The sequence below is a fragment of the Oncorhynchus mykiss genome, chromosome 26 (assembly GCF_013265735.2).
Source record: "Oncorhynchus mykiss isolate Arlee chromosome 26, USDA_OmykA_1.1, whole genome shotgun sequence".
NCBI classification, from domain to species: domain Eukaryota; kingdom Metazoa; phylum Chordata; class Actinopteri; order Salmoniformes; family Salmonidae; genus Oncorhynchus; species Oncorhynchus mykiss.
The window spans coordinates 46836789-46849331 of record NC_048590.1 but is presented as its reverse complement, the minus strand read 5'-3'; the positions used below and the strand labels follow the sequence as shown (position 1 = coordinate 46849331).

The 12543-nt window shown below is 46.1% G+C and overlaps 1 protein-coding gene across 15 annotated transcripts in view; it reads left to right on the top strand.

Annotated features, from left to right (window-relative positions):
• LOC110506963 (neogenin) overlaps window positions 1-12543 on the top strand; it is a 211340-nt gene that overhangs the window by 170531 nt on the left and 28266 nt on the right. For all 15 annotated transcript variants that reach the window (XM_036963175.1, XM_036963173.1, XM_036963184.1 and 12 more), the window contains exons 11-16: window positions 1647-1785; window positions 1941-1990; window positions 5479-5623; window positions 7328-7438; window positions 8438-8632; window positions 9149-9244. In XM_036963175.1, the coding sequence (XP_036819070.1) occupies window positions 1647-1785; window positions 1941-1990; window positions 5479-5623; window positions 7328-7438; window positions 8438-8632; window positions 9149-9244 (736 nt within the window). The remainder of the gene's footprint in view (window positions 1-1646; window positions 1786-1940; window positions 1991-5478; window positions 5624-7327; window positions 7439-8437; window positions 8633-9148; window positions 9245-12543) is intronic.

Sequence of the window (12543 nt, the reverse complement as noted above, 5' to 3'; positions counted from 1 at the left end):
AGTAGTACAAGCAGCGGTGGTGATAGTAGTGGTGATGGTGATAGTAGTAGTAGTAGTAGTAGTAGTAGTAGCAGCGGTGGTGATAGTAGTAGTAGCAGCGGTGGTGGTGATAGTAGTAGTGGTGATAGTAGTGGTGGTGATAGCGGTAGTGGTGGTAGTAATAGTGGTGGTGGTGATAGTAGTAGTAGTAGTGGTGGTGGTGATAGTAGTAGTGGTGGTAGTAGTAGTGGTGGTGATAGTAGTAGTGGTGGTTGTAGTGGTGGTGATAGCGGTAGTGGTGATAGTAATAGTGGTGGTGGTGATAGTAGTAGTAGTAGTGGTGGTGGTGATAGTAGTAGTAGTAGTGGTGGTGGTGATAGTAGTGGTGGTGATAGTAGTAGTGGTGGTGGTGATAGTAGTAGTGGTGATAGTAGTGGTGGTGATAGCGGTAGTGGTGATAGTAATAGTGGTGGTGGTGATAGTAGTAGTAGTAGTGGTGGTGGTGATAGTAGTAGTAGTAGTGGTGGTGGTGATAGTAGTAGTGGTGATAGTAGTGGTGGTGATAGCGGTAGTGGTGATAGTAATAGTGGTGGTGGTGATAGTAGTAGTAGTGGTGGTGATAGTAGTAGTAGTGGTGGTGATAGTAGTAGTGGTGGTTGTAGTGGTGGTGGTGGTAATGGTAGTGATAGTAGTAGTGGTGGTTGTAGTGGTGGTGGTGGTAATGGTAGTGATAGTAGTAGTGGTGATAGTAATAGTGGTGGTGGTGATAGTAGTAGTAGTGGTGGTGATAGTAGTAGTGGTGGTTGTAGTGGTGGTGGTGGTAATGGTAGTGATAGTAGTAGTGGTGATAGTAGTAGCGGTGGTGATAGTAGTAGGGGTGGTAGTAGTGGTGGTAGTAGTAGTAGCGGTGGTGATAGTAGTGGTGGTGATAGTAGTGGTGGTGATAGTAGTGGTGGTGATAGTAGTGGTGGTGATAGTAGTGGTGGTGATAGTAGTGGTGGTGATAGTGGTAGAGTGATAGTAATAGTGGTGGTGGTAATGGTAGTGATAGTAGTAGCGGTGGTGATAGTAGTAGGGGTGGTGATGGTAGTGATAGTGGTGGTAGTAGTAGTAGCGGTGGTGATAGTAGTGGTGGTGATAGTGGTAGAGTGATAGTAATAGTGGTGGTAGTGATAGTGGTGGTAATGGTAGTGGTGATGGTGGTAGTAGTAGGGGTGGTGATGGTAGTGATAGTGGTGGTAGTAGTAGTAGCGGTGGTGATAGTAGTGGTGGTGATAGTGGTGGAGTGATAGTAATAGTGGTGGTAGTGATAGTGGTGGTAATGGTAGTGGTGATGGTGGTAGTAGTAGTAGTGGTGGTGATAGTAGTGGTGGTGATAGTAGTGGTGGTGATAGTAGTGGTGGTGATAGTAGTGGTGGTGATAGTGGTAGAGTGATAGTAATAGTGGTGGTAGTGATAGTGGTGGTAATGGTAGTGGTGATGGTGGTAGTAGTAGGGGTGGTGATGGTAGTGGTGGTGATAGTGGTAGAGTGATAGTAATAGTGGTGATAGTGGTGGTAATGGTAGTGGTGATGGTGGTAGTAGGAGTACAAAACAAGAAGTACAAAATAAATCTACAGAAGCACTACATAACTTTGTGTGTACCACCTCTCTTCTCAACCTCTCAGGACATAGACGCTGGAGCTCTGTCCTACACCTTGATGGGTCTGAAGAAGTTCACAGAGTACAGCATTAGAGTGGTGGCCTTCAACAAGCACGGTCCGGGAGTGTCCACAGGAGACATCACCGTCACCACCCTGTCTGATGGTAAGCAGGGGACAGATGAAGGAGCGGAACTCTTTCTCTCTCATAGGAGAAATGGGTAGTCTCCTTTCTGAAGAGGAAGATGTTACAGACCTGGTGTGTTGAGGTGATCTCTCTTGAGTTCTAAAGAGTAAAACACCTTGTTTTTACCCCTACAGTCCCCAGTGCCCCTCCTCAAAACCTCACTGTGGAAGTTCACAACTCAAAGGTAAGCACAAGTCAGCCACTTCTCTTTAGCACACAGACACTCTCCCTACCTCTCAGGTGATGTGATAGCTGTGTGCCTAACCCTGTTTTCCATGCCATTAGCTCTTGTCAGTGCGCTCAGCTCACATACAGACTGCTAGCGTTGTGCTTGAACCCTGTATCGATCCACCCAGCAAGCGGCTGGAGACTGGGCCTGTCTGAAGGCTTTCGTCTCTCTCTATCACAACTCCTACAGCCTCACACATCTAGAGGCTCATCTCACACAGGAAGGCTTTCTATCCAGCTCACTTCTGTCCGTTTGTGAATGAGTCAGGAGTCAGGAGCTCTTGCTGTTGCAGCACATGGCGGTGTATTTAGTACCACTATAGAGATGGGGGGTGTATTTACTACCACTATAGAGATGGGCGGAGTGTATTTAGAACCACTATAGAGATGGGGGGTGTATTTAGTACCACTATAGAGATGGGGGTGTATTTAGTACCACTATAGAGATGGGGGTGTATTTAGTACCACTATAGAGATGGGGTGTATTTAGTACCACTATAGAGATGGGGGTGTATTTAGTACCACTATAGAGATGGGGGGTGTATTTAGTACCACTATAGAGATGGGGGGTGTATTTAGTACCACTATAGAGATGGGTGTGTATTTAGTACCACTATAGAGATGGGGTGTATTTAGTACCACTATAGAGATGGGGTGTATTTAGTACCACTATAGAGATGGGGGGTGTATTTAGTACCACTATAGAGATGGGGGGTGTATTTAGTACCACTATAGAGATGGGGTGTATTTAGTACCACTATAGAGATGGGGGTGTATTTAGTACCACTATAGAGATGGGGTGTATTTAGTACCACTAGAGATGGGGTGTATTTAGTACCACTATAGAAATGGGGGTGTATTTAGTACCACTATAGAGATGGGGGGTGTATTTAGTACCACTATAGAGATGGGGGGTGTATTTAGTACCACTATAGAGATGGGGGGTGTATTTAGTACCACTATAGAGATGGGGGGTGTATTTAGTACCACTATAGAGATGGGGGGTGTATTTAGTACCACTATAGAGATGGGGGTGTATTTAGTACCACTATAGAGATGGGGGTGTATTTAGTACCACTATAGAGATGGGGTGTATTTAGTACCACTATAGAGATGGGGGTGTATTTAGTACCACTATAGAGATGGGGGGTGTATTTAGTACCACTATAGAGATGGGTGGTGTATTTAGTACCACTATAGAGATGGGGTGTATTTAGTACCACTATAGAAATGGGGGTGTATTTAGTACCACTATAGAGATGGGGGGTGTATTTAGTACCACTATAGAGATGGGGGGTGTATTTAGTACCACTATAGAGATGGGGGTGTATTTAGTACCACTATAGAGATGGGGTGTATTTAGTACCACTATAGAGATATGGGGTGTATTTAGTACCGCTATAGAGATGGGGTGTATTTAGTACCGCTATAGAGATGGGGTGTATTTAGTACCACTATAGAGATGGGGTGTATTTAGTACCACTATAGAGATGGGGGTGTATTTAGTACCACTATAGTAGCACGTATTTAGAAATGGATTCAGTCTGACTTGCATCTAGAACTGGTTTGTGACCTTATTTGTTCTGTTTACTGGTCAATCAGATCAGGTTTTGCTTTGTTCTTCCTTTGTCAGACTTGTCCTGTATGTTACTGTTTGATACCAGTAATGAATGGCCTTATATGGATGAATATCATTATAAAATACATTTCTAATTAGATTAAAACACAAAATGCAATTTCTCATTTTAATTTGTTTAATTTTCTCTGTCCTGTGGGCCGTGTCAGTCAGCCAGGCCTGAGGGGTGAAAACTAACATACAAGGGGAAGTGTAGTCTCAACATGTGAACCACAACCCCCCCCCCCCCCCCCCCCCCTCAATTTAACTTGTATTTTAGAGAAGGGGTGAGGGGAAAGAATGTAGCTGAAAAAAGAACGCACTATAGGAAAATGGAAATAAACTAATTGAACACACTTAGCACAGATTTAATTAGTGCTGTTCCCCCAACTCACAGATGTGTGTTAATGTTGGCGCGCCTGTGTGTGTTTGTGTGTGTGTGTGTGTGTGTGAGCGACAGTGGGGTAGTGTTAATTAACTCCTCTCTCACGCTGAGTTCCCCCCACCCGTCCCTTCACACACACACACACACACACACACACACACACACACACACACACACCCAGTCTACAGTATCTCTCCTCCCTCCTTCCACACCATCCCACAGTGCACTGCAGGGCCTGCAGCTAAGGACCTGAATCCATCGCTCTCTCTCTCGCTGGGAGCCACTCCTCTCACCAGGGCTCCTCTCACCAGGGCTCCTCTCCTCCACTCTTTATTTATTATGAATGTCTTTATTTCCTCCTTTCTCCAACAGACAGCCTGTTCTCTTCTCCTTCACCACTACATTACCCTCACATCAGTCTGCTTTAAGACTGGTGTAAGGCTTTGTAAGGCTGGTATAAGACTGGTGTAAGGCTTTGTGAGGCTGGTATAAGACTGGTGCAAGGCTTTGTGAGGCTGGTATAAGACTGGTGTAAGGCTTTGTGAGGCTGGTATAAGACTGGTGCAAGGCTTTGTGAGGCTGGTATAAGACTGGTGTAAGGCTTTGTGAGGCTGGTATAAGACTGGTGTAAGGCTTTGTGAGGCTGGTATAAGACTGGTGCAAGGCTTTGTGAGGCCGGTATAAGACTGGTGCAAGGCTTTGTGAGGCTGGTATAAGACTGGTGCAAGGCTTTGTGAGGCTGGTATAAGACTGGTGTAAGGCTTTGCAAGGCTTTGTGAGGCTGGTATAAGACTGGTGCAAGGCTTTGTGAGGCTGGTATAAGACTGGTGTAAGGCTTTGTGAGGCTGGTATAAGACTGGTGTAAGGCTTTGTGAGGCTGGTATAAGACTGGTGCAAGGCTTTGTGAGGCTGGTATAAGACTGGTGTAAGGCTTTGTGAGGCTGGTATAAGACTGGTGCAAGGCTTTGTGAGGCTGGTATAAGACTGGTGTAAGGCTTTGTGAGGCTGGTATAGGACTGGTGTAAGGCTTTGTGAGGCTGGTATAATGTCGCCTTTTGACCTTACACCAGCCTTGGTCAGGTTAGCCCTGTGACGTCAATGTCACTGCGAGTGGTGTTACTGGACACCAATGGTGTGTATTGCCATAACCACCCACTCATTGCCCTAGTGTGATTTTTATCTGCAAAGTCCTGTGGTTGTCATTCCACCTCTAAAGTCAATGGTGGTAGCTAGAGATTATTCAGTATTGTCCTTGGGTTGGGCTCAAATCCATTGCAATTCAGGAAGTGAAATGAAATTTGTGAATGGAAAAAGTTGACATTGAAAACAGTGGGTCAGTTTTCTGTGAATATGACCATTTCCCTGTGGTTCAGCAGTAGAAACTGTAACCCCCCCGTGTCTTAGACTATGTACTCACTGTGTGTCGTTCCACCCCCCTACCCAGAGCATCATGGTCCGGTGGCAGCCCCCACCACCAGGCGCCCAGAACGGCGAGATTACTGGGTATAAGATCCGTTACCGGAAAGGGACGCGGAAGAGCGAGGCGGCAGAAACCACGGGAGGCACCCAGCTCTTCCAACTCATCGACGGTAAGCTCTCCTATAATACCTCATCACGTACTCATCACGTACTCATCACGTACTCATCACGTACTCATCACGTACTCATCACGTACTCATCACGTACTCATCACGTACTCATCACGTACTCATCACGTACTCATCACGTACTCATCACGTACTCATCACGTACTCATCACGTACTCATCACGTACTCATCACGTACTCATCACGTACTCATCACGTACTCATCACATGACTTATCACATGACTTATCACATGACTCATTGTGTAGTTGAATTAGTCATGCACATGCAATATCTTACATGGGAAATAATGTGATTATTGATTAGCGTGTTCTAAAACAAGTCTAGTTTTCAGATAGGCCGAAGACTCTGTGGCTACTGCTGGTAGTTTAACTTTTAGCCAATTGGAAGTTTCTAAGTTGAATACTGTGGTCCCATAGGACCAGATGTGGTATCACTGGAGCGGTTTTCATTTGAGCCTTTTTTTGTCTGGCGTGTTGTTTGGTGTCATCATTTTCCTTCATCGTCTGTGTTACTTCAGACAGTCACCTGTTCTCAACATCTCACATCCAAACTGATACTATACCGTTACTGTAGTACAATAGATATCAGACTGTAGCGACGGCAATGAATATTACATGTTGTCTCAGCAACTTTTCTGGCCCCGTCTCACGCTGTGTGGTGCAGCATCAAAGAGAATACACACTTGAAAGTCAAACCCGATTTATATTTGGGGTGCAACATGGGTGTTTGTTGGTTCAAAGGCATTTAAGCTAGAGATTTTCTTTCTAGAGCCTTGGAGTCCTGGAGTGTCTGGGTGGTTTTCAGCAGTCTGCCTCAGGGACAGCCCGTAGTAGTGAAGGGAGAGACGACACGATTAGCATTTAGCGTCCAAACAGATAAGTCCAATCCGACTCTTAAGAAAATGTTTGCACCAGTTAGCGCAGATACATGTTCTTTAAAGACGGCGGGCGGTTCCCACCACTTTGAATTTCCAAAACACGCCCGTGGCGGTGATGTAGCCGACCCAGCAATGTGGCTGGGATGGTGGTCCAAGCAGGGATCCAGCTCCACACACTCCTCCAGGAGTGAACAGTCTCCTCTTTCTTCTCTGAGTGTTCTATCGGGAACGGCTTGCTTGGGCTACATTCAAACTGCTCATGTGTAAATTCCCCCACAGACGAGTCGTGATCAATGGCAGAAGGTTTATCTCTATCAAACCCATTGGATTGGAAAGAGGGAAATGTTAATTGCGCCACGACGACGAGTTCTCTCTTGATCCCACCCCTGACAGAGTTATAGATTTTCCCTTCACACAAGCAAAGAAATATTGGACTTCCTCTTGAAATATTACAGCTTCAAATATTTAGTGTGTCTGCATGCCCAGCTCGATGAGTGGTGGAGTGAGGGATGCACTGCTAGTACATCCTTTAAGAAGCCCACTGAAAGGAAAGTTTGGACAGTTTTCTAACTGCAGAAACTGATGGACCTAGCCTATGGCTGATTCTGCACAAAAACCCAATTACATTTCTTGGTCTGCCTGTCAAAAGAGCGCACTACTTGTTCACTTCGCCTCAAACATTTCAAAGCACTTGATTGAGGGGGGAGTGAACAAGATGAGGGCGCACTTTGGGTAGAAGAGGGAGGAATGAACTGGGCTTCCTGTCTGACTCTGACTGATTTTCTATCTGTGTGTTGTTGTGGTCAGGTCTGGAGCGGGGGACAGAGTACACGTTCAGAGTATCAGCCATCACAGTGAACGGCTCCGGGCCCGCCACAGAGTGGAGCACCGCAGAGACCTTCGAGAGCGACCTGGACGGTAAAACGTTTTCCTTACCTCTTCCTTTAATACACTGACCAGTCAAATCCCTCTACCTCAGCCCTGATCCTTACCTCTTCCCTTAATATACTGACCAGTCAAATCCCTCTACCTCAGCCCTGATCCTTACCTCTCTTCCCTTAATACACTGACCAGTCAAATCCCTCTACCTCAGCCCTGATCCTTACCTCTTCCCTTAATATACTGACCAGTCAAATCCCTCTACCTCAGCCCTGATCCTTACCTATCTTCCCTTAATACACTGACCAGTCAAATCCCTCTACCTCAGCCCTGATCCTTACCTCTTCCCTTAATATACTGACCAGTCAAATCCCTCTACCTCAGCCCTGATCCTTACCTCTCTTCCCTTAATACACTGACCAGTCAAATCCCTCTACCTCAGCCCTGATCCTTACCTCTCTTCCCTTAATACACTGACCAGTCAAATCCCTCTACCTCAGCCCTGATCCTTACCTCTTCCCTTAATACACTGACCAGTCAAATCCCTCTACCTCAGCCCTGATCCTTACCTCTTAATACACTGACCAGTCAAATCCCTCTACCTCAGCCCTGATCCTTACCTCTCTTCCCTTAATACACTGACCAGTCAAATCCCTCTACCTCAGCCCTGATCCTTACCTCTTCCCTTAATACACTGACCAGTCAAATCCCTCTACCTCAGCCCTGATCCTTACCTCTTCCCTTAATACACTGACCAGTCAAATCCCTCTACCTCAGCCCTGATCCTTACCTCTTCCCTTAATACACTGACCAGTCAAATCCCTCTACCTCAGCCCTGATCCTTACCTCTTAATACACTACAACCCTCTATTAATGTGGTCTCATTGCTACCTTTATATTTATGGTTTAGTTTTAATGTATTTTATTGTCTTGATTCTAGTCTAAAGTATATGGAGTGTTTAATATTTGTTGTGTTTAATTTCTTTATTGTGTTATAATTTGAGGTAAGTTTGATCTCCTGAGTTTTCCTCCCTCCAGAGTCCAGGGTGCCAGACATCCCCAGTTCGCTACATGTGCGCCCGCTGGTCAACAGCATCGTGGTGAGCTGGACCCCGCCGGAGAACCAGGACATGGTGGTACGAGGCTACACCATCGGCTACGGCATCGGCAGCCCCCACGCCCAGACCATCAAGGTGGACTACAAGCAGCGCTACTACAGCATTGAGAACCTAGGTGAGCACACCCTGTTGTTGCCCTCTGGGTTGTTGCCCTCTGGGTTGTTGCCCTCTGGGTTGTTGCCCTCTGGGTTGTTGCCGTCATAGTTGATAGTGTGTTGTTGTGGAACCATGTTCTTGATGCATGACTGTGAACAGTCTTTGACTGCATGGCTGGCTGTGCTTCATAGTGTCCTGTAGCCTACTGTAATTACAACATGGTTAGGGGGAACCACTATGATAATGTTGCATAATTTAGCTTTTCATTAAAACCCCAACGAGAGAATGGGTTTCAATATACACCTTTTGTCAAGATGATGAATATCCTGATCCTATGAGGAGAGGGTCTCAGGAGTCTGGACTTGATTAGCTACATTATTTCATAACGCGCTCTCTCTCTCCCTGGCCCTCTCTCTCCCTGGCCCTCTCTCTCCCTGGCCCTCTCTCTCCCTGGCCCTCTCTCTCCCTGGCCCTCTCTCTCCCTGGCCCTCTCTCTCCCTGGCCCTCTCTCTCCCTGGCCCTCTCCTTCCCTCAGACCCCAGCTCCCACTATGTGATAACCCTGAAGGCCTTCAACAACGTGGGGGAGGGGATCCCTGTATACGAGAGCGCCATCACCAGGCCACAGTCAGGTAGGACATCTACACAATACCCCTACACCCTGAATACTGGAGTAATGGAATGGTCTCATGGACACACCCTAAATAGCCTTACCAATGAGATGTTCACTAATACCCTCCATACTGGACTGGTGAAATGGGCTTTTAATGGAGAAGTTGTTTCATCCATAAAAAACGTATGCTGGTATCGTTTCTGTTTGCTGCCATATTTCAGTGGGGAGTGAGAAGTCATTTAACTCCCTTAAAAAAGGAATCTGACTGTAGTCTTTGACCAATGTTACATCACCATCATCATCATCGATAAATATACTCTGACGTGGCTTGACTCTAAATAACTTCAGAGATACGCTTACTAAAACCTAATGTGTTTTTTATTTGACCAACTAGAGCCTTGACTTTATATTAGACATTATTCCTCCTGCATTCATATGGTGCAGTTTACCTTCCATCAGACCTGATCGTCAGACCTGATCGTCAGACCTGATCGTCAGACCTGATCGTCAGACCTGATCGTTAGGATCAACTTGTCAGAGAGCATCTCTGACCTGCCATTCTCTCTGTGGTAATTTACTTTCCCTTTGTCACAAATATCACTGCACAAAACAAGTGGTCCCGGCTCATCTCAGGCCTGTCTCCCAGAGAATAATAAGGAAATACCCTCCAATCCAGATTTCTCTAATCTGAGGACAGCTACTCAGACAATTAGCTGATATTTAGGTCACAATACCAAATGCCAACAATTGAACACAAAGTATGAATTGCTAGCAGGAAGTCGCTGCTCAACATAGCTCTGTAGAGTATGCCACATTTTTTGACACCCGTAAGATGAGGGAACTAGGAGTGTAGGCTGTACCCTGTGTCGAGGCACCCCCAGGGAACTAGGAGTGTAGGCTGTACCCTGTGTCAAGGCACCCCCAGGGAGCTAGGAATGTAGGCTGTACCCTGTGTCGAGGCACCCCCAGGGAACTCGGAGTGAGGGCTGAAACCCATGTCGACTTTAAGCCAACCCCTTGTCACCCCCTCTCTGTTTTGATGAGCCAGTTTGTCTGTACTTGCACTCCGCTATCCCAGCATGCACTGCTGTGCAGGGACAGGATACCGGATGACTGAAATGGCATCAACATGCTGCAGGGGGCAATCCACACACACACACACACACACACACACACACACACACACGCACACAGAACACACACACACACACACACACACACACACACGCACACAGAACACACACACACACATACATACATAGCACTGTGCAGAAGCGCGCACATACACGCACACACCCCTGCTGTGGCTTTGGCAACCCTCTGTCAGATCCAGCTCTCCTCTCAACACAGAACCAAAGCCCTCCAATACAGTCTGCAGTTTGAATACACCAGTGAGTTGCTCCACGAGCATGTTCATTGGATGAAAAAGTTTGGAATAAAAGACTGGTTGACCTAGATAATGTTTTGACTTAAAAGAAGTTGGGAGAAGTTGGAAGACATCTAGGAGTGTTGTTTAGGGACTGATGTATTATAGTAAATATCCAGTGGGAAGATAACCTTGGTGCAAAACATATACAGGACTGACTTGAAAAGGAGATTTTCAATCTCAATGTGACTTTCCTTTATAAAGCATAAATCAAACCAAAGCAGAATAAAAACCTTCTCCTATATGTGGCATCTGATAACTGACTGAAATACGTGGAGGGGGGTTTCTTTTTGACAGGTAGGAACATTTAATTCAGAGCACTGTAGGCTACTAAACCCAGGCTGGTACAGACTACTGCTGCAGACACACAGTTCTCAGAGTGGAAAACAGATGCCATTTCCATGCCACCTAAAACCACACCGTGTTTCCAGGACCACCTCCATGCTTCCCAGAAAGAGAGAGAGACACACACACACCAGTGCAATAATGAGCATGCACAATGACTTGTAAAATGGAGCGGGGAGGAGAGAGGGAGCTGGATAGAGGGGGGGTGAGTTTGGGGGAGGTAGGCTACACCAGATGACTAGAGCTTTTTCTAATTACCACTGGACCCTGGTCAAAATCTGGAGTCCAGGGCTGGCGCAGAGCATGGCGTAACAGCCTGACCAGCCGGACAAGCCTGACAAGCCTGACCAGTCTGCTCATTGCTGCCATCTTGAAGCGTTTAGTTGGCATTGTGGCGACTTGAGCCAGGGAACCACTTGTTACTGCCTCTCTCACAACACCAGTGTTTACCATGCGTCCATAATGAGTACACACACACCTCAGCAACCCCCTGGAGGACATTGTAGTGAGGGAAGCAGGTGGTTGGACATGTGCTCACAGTGGCTAACTGTGTTTAGTTACATAACAGAGGTATCCTCCATCTGTAAAGAGACGTGACCAGGGTAACATTCTTTATCCTCCATCTGTAAAGAGACGTGACCAGGGTAACATTCTTTAGGGAGGTATCCTCCATCTGTAAAGAGACGTGACCAGGGTAACATTCAGTAGGGAGGTATCCTCCATCTGTAAAGAGACGTGACCAGGGTAACATTCAGTAGAGAGGTATCCTCCATCTGTAAAGAGACATGACCAGGGTAACATTCAGTAGGGAGGTATCCTCCATCTGTAAAGACACGTGACCAGGGTAACATTCTTTAGGGAGGTATCCTCCATCTGTCAAGAGACGTGGCCAGGGTAACATTCAGTAGAGAGGTATCCTCCATCTGTAAAGAGACGTGACCAGGGTAACATTCAGTAGGGAGGTATCCTCCATCTGTAAAGACACGTGACCAGGGTAAAATTCAGTAGGGAGGTATCTTCCATCTGTAAAGAGACGTGACCAGGGTAACATTCAGTAGGGAGCAACTATATCATTAAGTAACACAGACATAGATGATGCTAATCAATCCCAGATAGAACAGACATCACTAATCTAATCAATCCCAGATAGAACAGACATCACTAATCTAATCAATCCCAGATCAGACCATAATGTATCTAATCAATCCCAGATAGATCAAGCATCACTACATTATTCATAGGTGAAGACCAAGTCAATCCATTTGAAGTTGTCAAAACTCCCTTTCATTGGCGTTTAATATCCCTCGCCCTTGACACACGAGATCCGCTGATAGGCTACATGAGCAACAATGAACAGATGAATAATTCCCATTTCACTTCTTACATGCATAGAGTTTGAACACAGCGTCAGTGTAGGGCTTTTCCTTGTGAGTGACATGGCTCTATATACAGTCCTATTGTGATTCAGCTATAGTAAATGTAAAGTAGTGCCTGTATTCACAGAGACACTGTAAAGTAGTGCCTGTATTCACAGAGACACTGTAAAG